The 19201-nt window shown below is 30.3% G+C and overlaps 4 protein-coding genes across 7 annotated transcripts; 2 read left to right on the top strand and 2 right to left on the bottom strand.

Moving 5' to 3' along the window:
* Window positions 1-3095: 3095 nt before the first annotated feature.
* On the bottom strand, window positions 3096-6944 carry LOC145760395 (ethanolamine-phosphate cytidylyltransferase-like). Of its 2 annotated transcripts, XM_082574278.1 has the most exons (16): window positions 6803-6944; window positions 6637-6725; window positions 6393-6554; window positions 6245-6311; window positions 6022-6069; window positions 5903-5939; window positions 5755-5799; window positions 5496-5507; window positions 5001-5093; window positions 4850-4895; window positions 4650-4726; window positions 4355-4432; window positions 3902-3967; window positions 3744-3825; window positions 3541-3613; window positions 3096-3456 (listed from the first exon to the last, which is right to left on the bottom strand). In XM_082574278.1, the coding sequence occupies exons 1-16, from the start codon at window positions 6847-6849 to the stop codon at window positions 3339-3341; spliced, it is 1140 nt and encodes a 379-aa protein (XP_082430404.1). In that variant the 5' UTR covers window positions 6850-6944; the 3' UTR covers window positions 3096-3338. The 2 variants fall into 2 exon arrangements, with proteins under 2 accessions (XP_082430404.1, XP_082430405.1); XM_082574279.1 differs by lacking the exon at window positions 5496-5507.
* A 337-nt stretch (window positions 6945-7281) lies between these two features.
* LOC145759661 (mitochondrial coenzyme A diphosphatase NUDT8-like) lies at window positions 7282-8138 on the top strand. The gene has a single exon (XM_082573510.1). It carries the CDS (start codon window positions 7344-7346, stop codon window positions 8136-8138), a length of 795 nt encoding a protein of 264 aa, XP_082429636.1. The 5' UTR covers window positions 7282-7343.
* A 260-nt stretch (window positions 8139-8398) lies between these two features.
* Window positions 8399-10053, top strand: LOC145760392 (KICSTOR subunit 2-like). The gene has a single exon (XM_082574275.1). The coding sequence runs from the start codon at window positions 8440-8442 to the stop codon at window positions 9715-9717; it is 1278 nt and encodes a 425-aa protein (XP_082430401.1). The 5' UTR covers window positions 8399-8439; the 3' UTR covers window positions 9718-10053.
* LOC145760379 (kinesin-like protein KIF28) lies at window positions 9783-17918 on the bottom strand. 3 transcript variants are annotated; one of them, XM_082574256.1, is made up of 24 exons: window positions 17847-17918; window positions 17543-17614; window positions 16758-16948; window positions 15824-15956; window positions 15598-15686; window positions 15025-15139; window positions 14569-14788; window positions 14048-14249; window positions 13714-13873; window positions 13531-13631; window positions 13352-13462; window positions 13031-13170; window positions 12805-12939; window positions 12507-12670; window positions 12211-12359; window positions 11963-12097; window positions 11804-11887; window positions 11485-11688; window positions 11256-11378; window positions 11120-11182; window positions 10813-11010; window positions 10636-10713; window positions 10501-10557; window positions 9783-10312 (listed from the first exon to the last, which is right to left on the bottom strand). In XM_082574256.1, exons 2-24 carry the CDS (start codon window positions 17583-17585, stop codon window positions 10064-10066), a joined length of 3144 nt encoding a protein of 1047 aa, XP_082430382.1. In that variant the 5' UTR covers window positions 17586-17614; window positions 17847-17918; the 3' UTR covers window positions 9783-10063. The 3 variants fall into 3 exon arrangements, with proteins under 3 accessions (XP_082430382.1, XP_082430381.1, XP_082430384.1); XM_082574258.1 differs by adding an exon at window positions 10387-10425 and having other exon boundaries at window positions 10175-10312; window positions 17543-17908; XM_082574255.1 differs by having other exon boundaries at window positions 17543-17908.
* Between the last annotated feature and the right edge of the window lie 1283 nt (window positions 17919-19201).

Here is a 19201-nt window from a genome sequence, read left to right on the forward strand (position 1 = left end):
CACCTTTTACCAGCACAGATGATAAGCGCCCGATTGGCTCATCTGCAACCAGCTAACATGGTGTCATGGAATACTGAGGCAAAGAAAATAATGCTCGATTTATGCCGACTAAAACGACTTGTTGCAGAAGTAACAGGTAAGACTATAGTGGTAAGATTTCTATACATCTTGAATTAAAATATTGTCTGCTTTGATACTCCATGTTAACACTAAAAGTGTAATAATGTCTGTATAAAAAGTGCTTTGTTTTTCATAAAACTTATGCAACAGCTGTGGACAACCTCAACAAAGTGTCGTTGTTTCTCTGCGACACAAGTGGTGTTGAAGATGTTTACATCAACGACGCACTACTTGCTGAAAAAGTTGCAACATGTGTTCCTGACGATCTACCAGAAGATGAAGTTCAGAACATCAGGATGTCCATACAACAAGAATTACAGATAGAAGAAAAGAAGAAAAATCAACTTCTTGGGCCAAGTGTAAGAATTTTGTTCACTTTTAGAAATTTTTATTGCAGTTAGTTTTAATCTTTTTCTTGCATATTGTCAGGACAACTGATTGCTATGTATTTTTACATATAGAGTATGTGTATTCTATTCAATGAACTAATTTTACAATCCTTTTTATAAATTTTGTATACTTAATTTTACCACAGGCACAATCACAGCAATATTTTTCAATGGACGAACAGAGTTCAAGTTGTTTGTACGAAGATGATCCTCCTACTTATGAAGAAAGTCTTCATCCTGAACAACAATATTCTGGAAACAAAAATCAAGGTTGTAACATAAACTGTTGTTGGACTTAATACCAGGAGCAAGAAAAAATTAATAACCAATTTGCATTATGACTCATACATTAGGTCATGAGTTCGATTCCAATGTTGTAGCACCCTTGAGAAGAGGGCTATACTTCACCTTGTTATCCATTAAAATTTAACTGAAACATGTTCACATTTAGAAAGTTGTTCAACAATGTTATCATCGTCAACAACACACCTGCCTTCAACATCACTCGATGGCGACATATTCAGCGACGATTGCTTCTCGACCCTATCCCAACATCAACTAATTAAAAGTGTTTCCAGATCCAAATATCAAAGTTCACAATCGACTGACTCTTCACTGGAAGGTTCTGTTATTGACAACAAAAATTCTAATAAAGGTATATATATATTTTAATTTAATTTTTTTTAACTACAATATTAACTAAGGAATCTGCATTATTTACAATTTTAATTAATAAGTTTCGTTGAGACTAACCAAGGCTCTCCTTTTGTTATTTCATCAGCTGGTGAACTCAACACTTCTACGAATTCTGATGTAAATATGCCTGGAACATCAACAAAACAAAGCAGTAGAACCCATGATACTTCAGGACCGTTAATCTCCTTTAGTAATTCCCCTACTTTTGATTTTAACAAAACCCAATCAGGTAATAACAATCTGTTTCCAGTTTTCAAAGGTAGCTCTGGAAGTAAAGAACAACCATCCACTACTAACTTCTCCCACCCTCAGTACTTTTGCAAAGAGAAAGTTCCTCTGTTTAAGTGTTCTGGTCTTAAGATTGATTATTGTTTGAGCAAGCCTGATGATGATGAGTCATCTTCTGATGACGATTTAGAATCTGTTGAGTCGTTGTTTATTCCAAAAAGTTCATCAAAACACACACCTGCCTCTATCAAAATTGGCGACAAAAAACAACCAGCTCTTGATGTTACTGGTGTTTTACAAAAGACCAGTAAATCAAAGCTGGTTAAAGTCAATGCAAAAACAACCAACTCGGTTGAATCAAATGGCCAACCATCTACCAGTAATTCTGAGCAAAGTGGTAACAATTATTTGTCATCACTTCGAGGTTTTTCATCTGATCTGCTAAAACTTATGCACGAAACATTGCTGTCAAAGAGGTAAGTAAACATTTTCGACAAAATCTTGGTTTAATAGTAGCCAATTCTTAAGTTTTTCTGTTGATTACTGAATTTTATCTAGGTTAGAACTAATTGAGGATGACAACAAATCTTTTGCTTCGATGAATAATATTCAAAAATACACGAAGGAGATCGATGAAATTGAAAACATCTTGGAAATTAACACGAATTCATTAAACAATAATGTTACAGCACCCTCTACAACAGAGCCCCAAAGCCCTGTAAACCCACCCCCTATCCAGTCCAATGGTAAACTTAGTTTTGTCATGTCAAACTTTATTTTACCTTAGGTTTATAAAAGTTTTTTTTTTATAGCTGATGAATCTCATGATAGTGATGAGTACTTTGGGGTTATTCCCCACGATAGTTATGCCCCGATTACGGACATATTCTCCAAGCTTGGAGTCAATGCAGGCAATAGGTAGAGTAAGTATTGGTTATAAAAAAAGGTGCTTTAGGTAAATATTTGACAGTTTTTGATTTTCTTATATTTTGTTGCATTTGATATTTGTTTGTAGCACTTTGAACCCAAATTCTAAACCATTCTGTCAAAAAAATTCTGTGCCATCGAAACTTAATTCTTCTAAACCCATACCAAAAGTTGACAACGTTGCCAGGATTTCACCCTACTCTCGGGTGGAATCGAACCTTCCATCTAACGTAGTTCAACCAACCAGGCAAATTATTGTGCCGCCTTCAGTCAGCAGACAATTATTTTACTGTTGCGTAAGCAACTCACACTTGAATGTGCAGTGTAAATGCTGTTTGTATGTTCCCCCTTTTCATCCAAGACCAGTTCTGATGCCAACTATTGGAACATCTTTTCAGTATATTAACAACGCTGGCAATATCCCTCATCAGTTATGGATGCCACCCTATTGATTTTTGATGTTTTTTTAACATGTGCTGACATGTTTTTTTGCCAAGTTCTCTCATTTTAAGTTCCTTATGATCATGTTCTTCAGTTGTTTTTTGTATTTATGTTATCTTCAAATTCTTTCCAACTATTTTGTTCTTTATACACATTATGTTCATTACACAATCTTATTTAAAATAAAGTAGTTGCTAGAAAGGGTTGCTAGAAAAAAAATAGTTGCTAGAAAGGGCAATCTGAGATTGATTATTCTGAGTTATTTACAGAATAGATAAAAGGATTAGGGTTAAAATTTATTTTATTGCGAATGCCTCTGTTTAACTAAACATCATTGGCCGATAAAAATTGAGTCAATATTATTGAACAGAAAGAACATCTTACACGTAACGAATGAAATAGTATGCTACAATAAATATATTTTCTAAAGACAAAACAACATTTAAAATGCATTCGAAATATAAATTAAACTCTCATATAAAATATATATTAAAATAGAATATTTTAAAAGTAAATAAAATGCATATTAAATATTTTTTAAGCATGATCTCCAATAGAACGCGAATGACCATTTAACCCATTTGATTTTCTGTATTCATCATAAGCTGATAGCTCAACAGTCTCCTTTTTCTTGTTTCTTTTAATGTACATCTCTCTGCAGATAAACATAAGAGTTAGTTAGCGTAACAATAATTTTTTTTTAAATTTTTTTTTTCATTGAATGTTTATATTAGGCTACCTTTGTTTAATAATTCTTTCAACCAAGTCTCCAGTTGTAAGGTAACTCCCACTGTCCACCATTACAAATTTATCTACATAACAATTATACCTTTAGAATGAGGTATATACAATACAACTTAAAATAGAAGAAAATTAAAAATTTTGAACTGTCGTTGTTTATGTTTTTTGGACTTAATATCATTAAAATATTTTTCTTTGTACCTCTTTTCTTTGCCTCTTCATAAGGATCTTTACCATCAGCATCTGCAAACACCATGCTGTTCCCATGCACTACTGTGTCAACCTATTAACAACATCAATTAATTAAAGGAATATTTATTTCAGTAGGGACCTACATGAATATTGATAAATATTCTTACTTTAAAGTGGTCCATTAACTCAGCAGTTGCTGTAAAAGGGGCACCAATAACAACTTCATGAACATACTAAAAAATCATGTAAGTTGGTTAAATAAATCACATACAATTTGAATATGTCATTTTTAAAAATAATGGGAGACTGAATAAATAGTTAGAGCAACAAATAATACATATATGGGATTGAGTGTTTACTTTTTAAAGTGCAAGTACTTTATTTCGCAAGTTCATTTAACAATTAAATATTAAATTGAAAATAAAAATCTTTGCATTTACATTCCAAGTCAAGTTAATTGCCAATAAAACATGATTGTAATAAATAATAAAATGTTGCAATAGCAAAACTAGTTTTATGATATTTAAATTGTTGTTTTACATGGCATGACTATCAAACTTTATCTTTGTGACATTTCATTATTCAGAAAATATTTTATTATAAATGATTAACACACAAACCTTGCATGCTAACACGCTCAACACTCGTTCATGAACGTTCATGATTGGATAATTGCTTCCACAATATCGATTCACTTCCTGTTTATAATTACAAATTTTTGTAACTTTACTGTTTATATACTAGGATAATAATATCAGTTATTTACTAATGTCTAAATATAGAATATCATATACCCTTACATTTCTTTTCAAAAAGTTGTAATATTTATTTTTATATATTGCTGTCAAACTACGTAGGCATGTTTAATGTCATTTGGCTGTATTTAAAATTAGAATAATATGGTCATGTACTTACACCATCTGTATGTAAACCCACTATAACATAATCTCCAAAAGTTGAAGCTTTTTCTAGAAACATTAAGTGCCCGATATCTATTTTTTTAAACATTTTGTTAAGGAAAAATTGTTACAATTTACATAGGTTAAATTATAGATTATATAAGCCCTATTTAAATCAATGGTTGTTATATTTTAAAGTGTGTTTTATAAGGATACGAAAGCAGTCAAAGGATCCAGCTACGTAAACTATTCTATCTTCAGGCTGTAAAACAAAAATATTTTTTTATGTAAAACTTGTTATTTTAAATTGTGTTTGCTATTACAAAAAGTTGAAAGTATTTGTTTGTTTAGTTACCCTTGAACTCACCTTAGCTTGTTTACCACTGGAAAATTGGATAATTTTTTGTGTAGTTGCTAGGAATTGCGAAACACCGGTCCACGGACTATGTGCACTTGAGTCCTAAGTAAATATTAAATTTATTTTTAGTCTGTCCTTGTAAAAATTATGTTATTATTGGTGTTTTTTTATGGAATCAATTTTAAATTTTTTTTAAATTAATTTCAACACAATTTGTTAATTTATATTTGCTGATTACTAAGTTCAGTTGGACTTTTGATTTACACAAAATCGACCTTTAGTAAACCAAACGATATTTATAAACGGACAAAGTTCACAACACTAAGTCAATAAAAACTTATCCAGCCTCGAAATATAAAATAATTTGAACTGAATTTGTTTAAAAAAATCACAGCGATGATCAGGTAATTAAAAATTTATAAGAACACGTGCATGAAATTAAAATAATTCCTAAACAAAATAAATAATTAAACTATAGGACTATGCCATGCAAAAGGGACTTACATTCTTCGTAAGCTAAAAAATAAGCAGAATTTTAAGGCATTAAGCAGTTTAAATGAAAAATTTTTTGTTAATACCTGCATTGTTTTAGTAATATGGATATATATCTTAAAAGAAATATTTTATTTTATATATTAGCAAATTGACAGCATTTTTCTTTACAAAGTATTAATTGCTGGTTATTATTAGTATGCTATATTAGTTCATGCTTATTAATACGTTTTGCATGAGTTTAAGTCACTTTTGTGCCTTGGTTTTATACCTTTTGTATATTCTTAACCTGGTTTTCATCAGGTATATCTTCCCCCTAAAATACAAAACAAAAAAAACTACATTTAACAGAAAATTAAGAACTACAACAGAAACTAAATAATATCGAGAATACAGAAGTTTTAAAGTTGAAATATTACCTGTCTTTTGTGGTGTGTTTTGGTTAGTAGTAACATTCTATAAACATAAAAAATTGTTATTTCAAGTGGTGCAACTTTTTGGGTATGTAATAGACCCAAAGTAAACAAAAATTACAAACCTTCCGACAATATCTGTGGTTGAAACACCTTGCGTTCTACTAACTTCTCTATAAATAAAATACAAAAACACTTAATATTTTTAAATCACATTAGAAATGTTAATATATTTATTTTAAATAACTAAGGCTACTAATTGGTTGTTACTTTATTTTTTATTTTTTCTAAGTGGTTAATAATATAATACTGGTATTTTTATTAATTTATCATTTAGATATTAATTACCGATATTTTCCAGCGTTTTTTATAATAGAGTAAGCATCCCTTCCATCAGCAGTAACTGAAATATCATCTGTCAAAAGTAATTGAGATTTAAAAAATGTATTTAAAAACCTAAACTTAAACAAACTTGTTTCAAAAATTAGTTATATACCTCCGTGAACTGCAAAATCACAGTTATATTTTTCCAGCGTTTCTGGTGTAGTCTCGTAAGGAGCATTTTCTATAACTTCGTCGACCCATTTGATGGCTCGTACCATTTTGTATCTCTCTTTCTCGTTGAACACCGGAGGTCCTTTGTGCTTTTTTATTTCCTCTATTAAAATGTAAAAAAATATTATAATCTCATTCTTATACAATTTTAGTATCACATTTTACAATAAGTGTTAAGTATTTACCATCTGAATGAACACCAACTACTAGTACATCTCCCAATTCCTTTGCTTGTCTTAATAGGTTCGCATGTCCGAAATGTACCATATCAAAACTAAAAGAAGATGAATTAAGTGACAAAAAATTACGTTTATACTTTTAAACATAGTTGAAATATATTTATTTTCGTACCAGCCATCTACCCAGACTCTGACGAGTTTTTTTCCATTTATTTCCATTTTAAAATGTTTTTAAAACTTTTTACAACTACCTTACTCTTGTTAAACTAGAATATAATTTAAAACACGTTATTGCAACATATACAAGCACACGAAAAGATTGAGTTTAAGTGGGCGCGTCTTTGGTTGCCAATATCCACTCCTTTCTAGAATGTTGACAATAGAAAAAGGCAAATCGCGTTTTTCATTGTTACGTACTATACTTTCTAAATGGCTTTTGACTGGTTACTTTTTACCAATCGATAAAATCAATAATCATAAAGTCAAGTCTCAAACATTTTATTCATCCAAAAGTTAGTTATTCCCCTGTTTGTCTTTAAACTTGATCTTCTTCCACCATCTTTTAAGAGGATAAACTTTTGTATGGATATCAGTATACTAGTAGAGATAGTATGCAATGCCATGCACTATTAAAGTCAATGATAATGTAAACAGAAGCTTTCCCGTTTTCTGATGAACTTAATTATAACTTGCATTATTTGTAGAAAACGAACATGTTTCAGTTAAGAAATAACTTAAAATCCAATATTAAATCTTCCTTAAAATGTATACGAAGTTACTCTTCGCCAGCTAATCTAGATGAGGCAATACGAGACGCTTTTTCTCAACAAAATAAAGAAAAAATGTTAAATCACATTAAGAGCTTAAAGCAAGAAGATAACACTGCGGCACATTATCTACTTAAAAGTTTAAAGAAGAAAGCTGCTGTACTTGTGCCTTTGTGCAAAGTAAATGGCCAACCATCACTCTTATTAACTGTACGAACAAATCATTTACCAACACACAAAGGTCAAGTTAGTTTTCCAGGTGGTGGTGTGGACAGCAAGAGGGATAAATCCGTTGTCGATGCTGCATTAAGAGAAACTGAAGAAGAAATAGGTTTTTCCAGGGACAAAGTTGATATTTGGGGGTCACTATCACCCATACCCGATCAATTTTTAATATCAGCTGTTTACCCTATTATAGGGTATCTGGGAAACGTGAACCTTAAAGACTTAACCCCTTGCGAAAGCGAGGTTTCAAAAGTATTTACAATTTCTCTTAACGATTTCTTTAAGCCAAATTTCTGTAAAATAACTGAATTTCGTGGGCTTAAAACTAATACCACAAGATTTAACTATACCATGCCTGTGTATATGTCTGAACCCAAAGTATGGGGTTTAACAGCGATTGTAATTGATCAAGTCTTATCTGTACTGTTAAATGGATATTACAAGCAAATAACAGTAAGCAGCCTTGTCAAAAGAATTGAATTTTTAGATAAAATTAATGCAGCAAATAAAAAATAAATTTAACTTAATTTATCAAATGCTTTTATTTTAATCATTTCTGTTTTATAGAAAAAATTGTACAGGATATTTTTTGCTGTTTTTACAAACTTTGCATAGAAATAATTGTTTTTATAGAGCAAATTTTGATGCGCCCAAGCCATTGATTTATTCCATGACTTTTTGTTATATTTATTTTTTAGTTTAATAATGTTTTATTTAATTAGATAATACAAAAGTAGTGTTTTTATTTATAATTTTCTTGTTTTTAGAGATTTAATGATTGTAGGTGAATTTATTTGCTAATTTAAACCAACGTAATATGGAGAAAAGTGCCCTTGAAAAATACTTTCACGATTTTTTCACACTTCTTGGTTCCTTTGCATGGGACAAGGCCAAAGAGTTTGTTGAAAAAGAAAAGTTTACAGAAGTACCACAGCCTCTACAAACTGCTTTGATTACCTTAAGTCAAAACGAAAAGAACTACGCTTCTTTATTATTTTTAGAACAAAAATGGTTTGGACGCAAAGAATCTTATGTTAAAAGTGCCTATCTGAGTTTGCAGTCTAACTTAACCGCAATTGAAAAACATGAACGACAAAGCTTAGAACTTAAGAACAAGGAAAATAAAACTTTGGTATCACTAATATGCAAGCAATTATTTGAATTTTGTGCAGCAAGATTGCAATGCATATTAATGTATCACAAAATTTTAAAATCTTTACTTGAATCTACTGATGAACTGTGCTCTGAATTAAATAAGTCTATTGAGCTGTATCAAAACGACCTATCCTGTCCTGCAATGGAAGTTTTAAAGGAGTGCCTTATTGATGAGTTAACTGCTTTATTATCTTTACTCGTTTCGAATGAGAATATTTCAAAATGGGAATATGTGGATTCAATTCACAGCATCGAAGATGCTTCAGTTATTTTGCAGAAATGGAAGCCGTTGCTTGCTAAAAATCAGGGTACTTTCCGTACTGGATTTTTTGGATTCGGGGAAAAGGCCAACAATCCGACTTCTGCAATTTTTGTTTGGTTTGAAAAGTTTTTTAATGCTTTGGTCTCAAAATTTTCATTTTACTTCTATGAGAAATTAAATAAGCATACTTCTGTTGAAGAAATGAAACAAGCATTTGCCAAAACAAGTTACGACTTTGTGCCAAAATTATTAAATTTTGTTAAGAAAAATGATGTTCGAAATGTGAGTTTGTTTATGGAAACAAAAGAAGAGATGACCAAAGATAACTTGCATGACAAAGAGAATCTAAACTCCTCTGACAACATAGTGAAGACGACAGTTTTTACCGAAATCTTGTCACTACCACAAGCAAGTAATACACTCCACACAAAACTTATTGAATCTATTTTAATAGAAAAACGCAACGACCTCGTTCAAGACAAAGTTGTTTACTTCACAAGCGGGGATAAGAACAAAACTTTCTTTTGTGCTCAGTTAAATCCTTCGATTTCCATTCTAATTTGTTGTAATGGACTAAAACAAGAAAAAGACCCAGCTGTGTCAAGTTTTGTTACAGACTTCATTACACATACAAGGCTCAAACGAGTGGCCTTATTAATTAAACCTGGTAATAAATAAACTTCAAATAATTTATCTTCACCTTGAACTTGCTATATCTTTCTATTAGTAACCAACAGTAATTTTTTTATCATTTTATTTAAAATAAGAAAGCATGATATATATAAAATACTAAGAAAACAGTAGTGCAAATAGGTAAAATGTACAACTCAATAAAAACGTGATATGTTAAGTTAGAAAAGTAATTACAAAAAAGCGATATTTAAAATTGAATATATAATTTTCGCATACAAAGGATAGGCACTACATTTTATACAAAACAATATTTGAGAAAATTTTCCTGAAGAAAGATACCCTAGCATTTAACTTTTCAGTTGCAATGTTCAAATATCAATAACTAAATCACCTACAATAAAACACATACGTTCGATTTTTGTTTTGAGTGTGAGGACTTCCCACTAGTAGCAGACGGCTTTCTAGGCTTTAAGTTATTGTTGAATTCTTTAACTTGGGGATTTATCATTGTTTGTGGGGTTGGGCTTTTCTTTGGTGTGGAGGGGGCATCTGTTTCAGTCAAGTTTGTGCTTGAAAGTTGTTTGATTAAATTGGACGGCATATCTTGTCCATGTTGTAATATATATTCAACACGAGCAACCTAAATAAACAAAACATGTTAGTATAAAAAAAAACCTAATGGTAGGAAAAGAGTGTTTTTTTTCTATGGCTTACCTTAATTTAATGTTTCAAAATTGATTTTATTGGTGCAGCCTAAACAAAAAAAGGGGAATTTTAAAGTCAGGTAAGCCATAGGAAAAAAACTTTTTGATTTTGTTTTTAATTTACCATCATTGTAGGCTGCTTATTATTCTTTGCTTCTGCGACCAGTTTCTCAATCAGATCCTAAGGATAATCATTAATATTAACTTTGGTTAAATGTATTTAACAAATTCTTAAACTTTCGTTACAAGAATAGCCTACCAGTTTATTTTGCATTTCTTGCATTTTCTTTAAGTTGTTTTCGTTCTGTTTTTTCAATTTAATGTTTTCCTTTTCCACCTGTATGAAAAAATACAGCAAATTAAACAAATTTTCTTAAATAAAAAGTAATAACATTTGAAATATAAACAACATGAAGATATAAAATCCCATTCCTACTTCTTTTTGGACATGTTTTGTTGTGTCAACAGTCTTCTGAAGATGTTTCAGTTCAGAAACTCGTCGTTGTAAGTCCTTAGTGTCTTTGGGTTGAGAAACTTGAGTTTCGAGTTTTGGCTTGGCTTGATATTTAAGAACACCTTCTTCTAATGCCAACAATTCCCCGGTCGACATATTTTCTCTTTTCTTGTCCTCAACCTTAAGAAATAACATCATAAAAATTCAAAAAAGTCTTGTATAAAGTAAATTTACATATCAAAATTAATTTAACTTTTAAATTTATTATTGTTTGCATAACTTTAAATACCTCGGATTTTTGTAAGCCCCACACATGGATAACCATTGGTTTGTTATTTAGATCCTCACTCAACTAAAATTTAATAAAATAGTGCATTAAGTTAAATTTTTTTTTTTTTTTTTTGGAATTTTTTTAACAAAATTACCTGTTTTGTTACTGGAAAAGCTTTAAACATTTTCTCAAAATTAAAATCGATGTTGACAGTGGCCGGCAATTTCTTGCTTTCATGTTTTTTATCTGTCTGGAAGAACTTGTACCTACACCAAACCTTTAAATCAAAACAATAAATGATTATTATACTTAAAAGTTTCTTTAGTAGACAACAACATTAACTATACAGAGATTAATATTAGTTTGCAACAATATAATATTACTTGTTGATATTTCTTTTGAAGTCCTAGCAATTTAAGAATTGCGATTTTAAATTGATAATTCTTGCCGACTAGGTCTGCAGGGTCATCCGTGCAATCATCTTCTAAAACAACTCCTTTTTCATTGCATGGTTCTGCTTTTACGCTCATAAGACCGACATCGTTACCACGGTAATTTCTTACGCCTAGGTTGTCATCCATGTCCATCTTAAAAAATAAACTGGTTTAAATAACAAAAACAACCTTATAAAAGGTAATATATGCTATTATATGATTTTTCGTTTTAACAGTTAGATTTTATATAAATAAAGTAACAGTTTACCAAGTATCCTAAGCTTTGTAGGTAAAGGTAAGCTGACCCAATTAAAACTGGGGTGTCATCAGGTTCACTAAAAGGATAATCACCCTAAAAATAAAATAAACATTCAAGTTTTCATTAAGACAACCAATTTAAAGGGTAAGGATATAAAGATGTTCTTACCTCCTTATTCCATGCTGGGTCTTCCTCAACAAATTTCTGATACATTTCCTGCATGGCATATTTCCTGTTAATAAACTCATTTTTCTCCCACATAAACTCATTACCATTAACAAGTTTTTTGGCTTTAATTAGAACCTGAAAAAGTTAATCAAAATTAAATTACTAAATTTAAATAAAGTTTTGGAATTTTTAATAAATGATTATGCTATCGTTACCAATTTAAGTAAATAGAACATATATTTTTTTACTTCAGTTTTTCCTTCACTTAAGCCCCTGACTTGTGGACTAATTAAGGCAATCTCGTACAACATTTTCTTGTCCAGTTCCTCAGACATTGCATTTGCTTCGTTTACTATTGGCATAACTTGAATAAGGTCTTCTTGTAGTAAAATGTCCTCTAAAATATTAAAAAGTATTTTTTATTAGTTTCAAATTTATTGGTTATTTTTATGCTGCATAAAATAAAGGGAAATTTACAGCCTAAACAATATTAGATGTAATCTACAGTTAGTATCTTAAAATAAAGTTTTTTATTATTTTTTACCGACTGATTTGCCCGTCTTGTCCATATCAAAACCCTTGTGTTTAATAATTTCTTCCTGAGCTGAATCGAACGAAACTTTCTTAACTTCTTCACCCTCGTTGATTTGTCGTGCAGCATCTTGTGGATGATGGAACACATATAAGTGGTTAGAACCAAACATAATCCTAAAAAAAAAAAAAAAAATTTAAAGATGAAAAAGGGCAAAAATTTGGTGTAAATTAAACTGTAAACATCTTAATACTATCAAATTACACAAAAGGTATAACAAAAATTTCTTTTTTCAATTTTGTAAGTTCACCTGTCATTGTGCCGCAATAAAGTTTTTTCTGTAATAACTTTACCGTTCACCAATATTTTACTGCTTTGAGTTGAAGGGGTCAAATAAATTTTACTGTTTGAGTCATTCTCAATCAGAGCATGATCTTTCAATACACTAAAGAAAAAGAGAGATTAATATACCATCAGATGAATGATCAATAAACTGTACAAATACTGTTAATTTGTTTTCTAAGCTTGTTTTTTACCTCAACCCCTTTAAAACTATGGTAGCTGGTTCAGTGCTACCAATACTAGATATTCCTGGTGGTGTGATGTGTACGATCATTCCAGTTAACATTGGGTCCTCGTTCAAGTTCCAGAGATGAGGGGTAGTCTTTCTTGCCTCCTACAATTATAATACTTATTGGTTTAAATGGTTTTAATAACTATCTTAAACATTTAAAATTGGTGGTTGAATTGGATTTAATTAATGGTATCAAATGCATTGTCATATACATAGGATTGATTTATGATTTTCATTTAGTAGTTAGTTTAACCTTATAAGTTTAAATCATTTTGTATCTTGCCTGTTTTGATCTTTCATCGTGTAAAAGTTGTTCGTTGAGTTTTCCCTGATCCTCCAATCTCTGCTGCCAACTTTGTTTCATTTGCTCCATTTCTTCCTGATTTCTTAGAAGCTAAAAACAAAAAATTTTCCAATATTAAAAGGGAAGCCCTTACACCGAAAAAAGTATTTTTTATTAACCTCTTCTTGTTGTTGTCTTCTTAGTTCCTCCACCTCCTCTGGGGACACTCCCTGGACGACAACTGCTCCAGCAACTCCTCCTTCCTGATTCTTGAGAAGATCTGTTAATCAAAATTTAAAATAATTTATCCGTTAACGTCACCTGTGGAAAATGTATTATAATTTTTTTATTGATGTGTTTACCTTGAAGTCTTTGAATTTCTCCTTTCATTTCCCTGATCAGTTTATCAGTTGGGCTCTCATTAACCACGGCCTTGGTCTTAATTGCTTTAGCTCTGTCAGCAAACCTTAAAGTCGATAAAGTCTCATCATAGTTAATATCTGCTGGACTCAAGGCAGCAATCTAAAAAGTCATAGAAATTTTAAAAAGTCACAGAAAAAGTACATTTAAAAAAAGGTTTTTATTCTGTAAATTGTAAATTTATTTAGCCTAGATTAACTTACAGAAATCAATTAACTTACAGAAATCAATTAACTTACAGAAATCAGGAATCTAATCATAAATTTATTTTTTTACCATAATTGTTTTGCTGTTGCCACCCAATGCATTCTTTAGCAATCTTGTCAGAATTGAATCTCTGAATGGCACGGTTGTCTTTTTTCCATCTTGTTGATCAGCAAGAGCTTTGATGCAGTTTCCAAGACACAACAAACTTTTGTTTATCATGGATCCTTCTTTTAAGCGTGCACCTGTAGCCCCAGTACTTTCTGCTCTCTCACTAAATAATTAAGTATGAAAATTTTGGAGAAATATTAATAAATTTAATTTTCTATAGCTTAAACCATTTTAAACCGACAGCAGGGGTGTAGTGGTAAGAATACTTGCTACACCACCATGAGTTCATGGGTTCAATCCCCACAGCTCTCATGCTGTATTGCCCTTGAGTAAGGTGCTAAAATTGGTACAATCGCCTGATAAGCCAGCACTCAATTAGCAACATAATTATCGGGCAATTATAATCTATATAATATCCCAAACTGCTCAAGGCAACTTTTAAATAAATTTCTATTTGGATAACAGTTTATGAATTGACTTACCTGCCAGCCAAATCCACTAGATTAATGACTGAAGTTTTGGTCATGCTTTTTCCGGCTTCGTTCATCGCTTTTTGAGCAAAATTAATCGCCACAATTGTGTGAGCTCTTGAACTTGTGGCATTCATATTTGTGGCGGCCAATGTTCGGTTTCTGGTTCCCTCAGCAATTCTGTTCTCAATATCTTCATAATTGCTTACTGGTGACACTTGCAGTTGTTCCACTAAAAAATTTAAAACAATTTTGAAATACTTTAGGTAAATATTTTGGAATTAAATCATAAACAAATTAGGTTTGATAATAGTAACCATAAGTGTATTGACTATAAAATAAGCAAACAACATACAAAAATTTCAAACAAAGTGACAATAAAAGAGGGGGTTATATTATTTTATAGGTTTAAAGAAAATAAATAAATATATATTTCCAAGGATACTGTTAAACAATGAGTTGTTTTACCATAAAATCCCTTTTGTGGATTTTCTCTAACTTTAAGACCTCCCTTCTTAAACGAGGCAACGTTTAATAAATCTTTAACCGTTTCGTTGTAAATTTCTAACATGGAGACCGAGACCTACAAAAATCAATATTTTTATTTAGTAAAGTCATAACAACAAAAACATTAAAAAAAGATATTTAGTGATTTAATTGCCTATGCTAAAGCCTTGGAAACTGTGAAAATATATAATCACAGACAGAAATAAGAGTGACTTGTTCTTAGAACAATGGACCTATTGTTTTTGAACAATTGGAAATCAGATGGCAATGATTTCCCAGGAAATATGTTTGGTTTAATCACTACAACAATACAAGTAAAAATTGTTTTGGAAATTTTCACAAACTTAATTTGATTAGAATCGAATGTTAAGGTTAATGACACCTTTTCTACGAGAACATATATTATTAATGACATGCTTTTCACCTTAGTTATTTCACCCATTATGGATTATCTATTTTTTGTTATGTGTTCTATATTATAAAATAATAATAATGGATTCGTCCGTGGTGTAATAACCTAATGTAATAACTTGCCTGATATTCAGCTTCCTTTGCGCTTTCATCTGTTTTTTTTTTGGCGTCAATTCCTTTGAAAAGTTCCTCACAAGTAATTGGAATTATACCTTTATTTAAATAACTTGTTTCAAATTAAGGTCATAACACTGTATTACATTTTATTTACATTAGCTATTTTGCATGGGATTTTTTTTTACTAAGGTGTTGGACAACTATAGTAGGCCCATAAGAGTTTTTATATTACCTTTGTTAAGATTGTAACCGACCATAGAATAAGATTTTCCTGATCCTGTTTGTCCGTAAGCGAACAACGAACAATTAAAACCCTTCCAGGCATTTTCCAACACCCCTCTGCCCAAATCATCGAACACCTTAATCTAAAAACAATATATCGCAAAAATTGAAAATAAAGTACCAGCTTAAGTCAACAATAATTTTATCAACAGAGTACTTAAAATTTAGAGTTAAATTCTAACACAACAAATTCTTAAAAAAGTTATAAAGTTAAGTTTATTAAAAAAAATAATATTGCTTATGCCATAATTATAATTCAAAGTGGTCGTTTATAACACTGATACTACAAAAAACAATTTTAAAACAAATTGCTTTTTAATAACTTTCTCTGGGGAAAAATTAATAGCAGGTGTTGCCTGGTTTATTGTTTATTTTGTAGTAATATGTTGTAATCACAAATAAAAGTATGCCCTTTTCTATCTTAAATTTAAACTATTTGGTAATACTTAAAATATCACTTAACTAAAGGAGAAGTGTCAAGTTTGTGTACTTTATGGACAAGTTTAAGTTAGCTATATAAATCACCTAAAATATATTTAGGTAATTATGGCCAGTTAATATTTTACTTGATATAATTAATTTTCCTTTTTTCGAAAATATTTGCTTTCTAATAATTAGACAAACAACTTTTATTGTGCTTTTATTTGCCCAATCACATTAATCGGAAACCTATGTTTGTTTGAATAACATTTAAAGTGGTAAAGTGGTAAAGGTCTCGTTTAATATCGCTATAAAAATCAATGGTGAATTTTTAATATCTTTATGGTGTGTGCGTTGGTTTGTTAGGCATTTTAACAGCTTTTAAAATAAAAACATAGAAATAATTCCTAGAATAGTCTTTAAATCTATGATATCATGAAAATTCCAAAAAAAAATTCTGTCACCTGATCAGCATATTTTGGGGTCTCTGGTACTAAGTAACCATCTTCCCTTTCTTTATAACAATCATGTGACCAATACGAAAAATCAAAAGTGAATTTTTTCTCGGGGTATCTTCCTTCTGGGTCCTTGATGATCGTGGTGTTATCGATCATATCAATAATAAGCTTCGCATTTCTTGCTCGCTCACGGTCATTGTAAAAAAATGGTTAAGGAAATTTTTGGTTTCATTTTTTTATTTTTTAAATATTTCCCAGCATTTATTATACATAAATTTACTTACCAAATATGTTAAGTCATCTTATTTTTAAAAATATTTATTTTGTGATATAATTATTTGATTTGTTGAAACATTTTTGATAATTTGATACATACTGTAAGTTAAGTTCAGCCGTGAGGTTGACTTAAACGGTTTTAAAATAATATTTGGTGACTATACATATTTACTTAAGCACTTCACTTTGTCAGAAAAGTAAATTAGCATTAAAGTGTTTTTTATTGAATCAGCAAACAACTTATTTCATTGACCGTAACTTTTGAATATGGACTTAGGGATAAGCTTTTTTAAAGTAAATAAACTATGAAGTATGTGGACAAACATAAGCCAGTAGTAAAAATAAAGATACAAAAATCAAAAAAATTTAGTTAAACTTCAAGTCTTTAACATATATTTATGATCACCAATACTAATCCAAACCAAAAAATAAAATATATTCAGTAATACCAATTAAACTTTAAAACAAAAAATATAGTTTTGTTAGGCAAACAACGAAACAAACAGAAAAGGATATAAATGGTCTAAGACGAACTGCAACCCTTAGGTTGTCTGCCATTTTACGTTTTTTATTCGTTGGACTAACAGCTAAAAACATAAACAAAAAGATTAACTCAAATTTAAAAATGTTCACTATGTAAACTACGTAAGTCTGTTCCTAAGAAGACTTATCTAACTCCAAACTTTGAAAAATATATATTTAAAAACAAATAATAAATCTAGAAATTTTTTTCAAATGCTAAATCCCTATTTTGTACGTGTTTTTATCATAAATGTTATACAATAAGCGTCCTATAATCGTATTTATGTGCAAACATACCCCGTAAATTATTATGGAGCTAAATATAAACGTAATTTTGGCTAAGTTAATGATCTGCTGCGTTCACAGGTTATAAAAAAGTGGGTAGGTGAGTTTAATAGCAGCTATATAAAGAACACAGTCTGCGTTTGTGTGAAAATCTTTTTTACACGAGACTCTCTCGTATTTGTTGTGATTAGCGGTGGATGTAACCATGGTAATAACGACGTCACGGCGCACGTGTTTTAACGCGCGAGCACACACGGAATACTATATGTTAATTAGTATACTTCGTAATTTGAACTTTTAAGGTAATTATAAGGTTCGAAAAGGTAATTAATTACCATATACAGATTTAAAATTCATTGTTACTAAATGATGCTTTTCTTAATATGCCATTTGAGATTGCATTCCGTATGCAATGTCCGTAAAACGTATTTATATAAAACCTGTTAAAAAAACCTGTTAAAACACTATCTATCTAAGCATACTCATTTGTAGTTATTAAATTATGTTAGGCTTATATGTTGGGTTTTTTTGATTATCCTCCTTTCCCTTCGACTTACTGACTTAAGGGAGTGCAAAATATACAAAAGTACTTACGTAGATAGGTTGGTCCAAATGCAAAATCATACATTTTTGGCAAATGTACAGGAGTGCAACTTTGCTCGTAGTTGGAAAAATTGTCTATATTATGAGAATTAAAACTCGAAACACTGTCCTGACTTTTGCTTTGGCATATGTGCCGAAAATGGGAAATTTTGTATTCGGGATCCATAACTACTTCTTCAAAAATACCTGTAATACTTTCTTATCGTTTTTTGGTATCCAAAACAATATTTTCTTTATGTTATTTAAACTAGAATTCTTCGTGATGGTCTAATAATACCTACTTAGGCTATTAGGAGACTTGTTCAAAAATTTATCACTTGTATAGAGATTGGTTTTGTAAACATAAAACCATGTAAACTAGATCTTCTTTTAGATATTACAAGCCAGTAATGCCAATGTAAACAAAATACTTTTCACCACAAATTTTATAAATTTTTAAACATACAAAAAAGATTTTGTAAATCACAGTGACGTCAATGCTTCGATTTTTTCGGTGCGTAGACACAAAAGCGCAGCATGACGTCACTAATAAAAGGCATGTCATAAACATAAGCAAATGTCCAAGAAACTAAATGTACACACATTACATTTACTTTTGTATGTAAGTTTTTGGAAATGTCGATAGTAAAATAACAAAAAACTAGCAACTTTAATAGTTTTGTTATTAAATCAATATTTTCTTTTAATTTATCAAACAAACCACTGCAAAAACAAACAAAGAACAAATTTGGTTTATATTTTATAATTTTAAATGATTTAATTAA

Source organism: Corella eumyota, chromosome 7 (assembly GCF_963082875.1).
Source record: "Corella eumyota chromosome 7, kaCorEumy4.1, whole genome shotgun sequence".
NCBI classification, from domain to species: Eukaryota; Metazoa; Chordata; class Ascidiacea; order Phlebobranchia; family Corellidae; genus Corella; species Corella eumyota.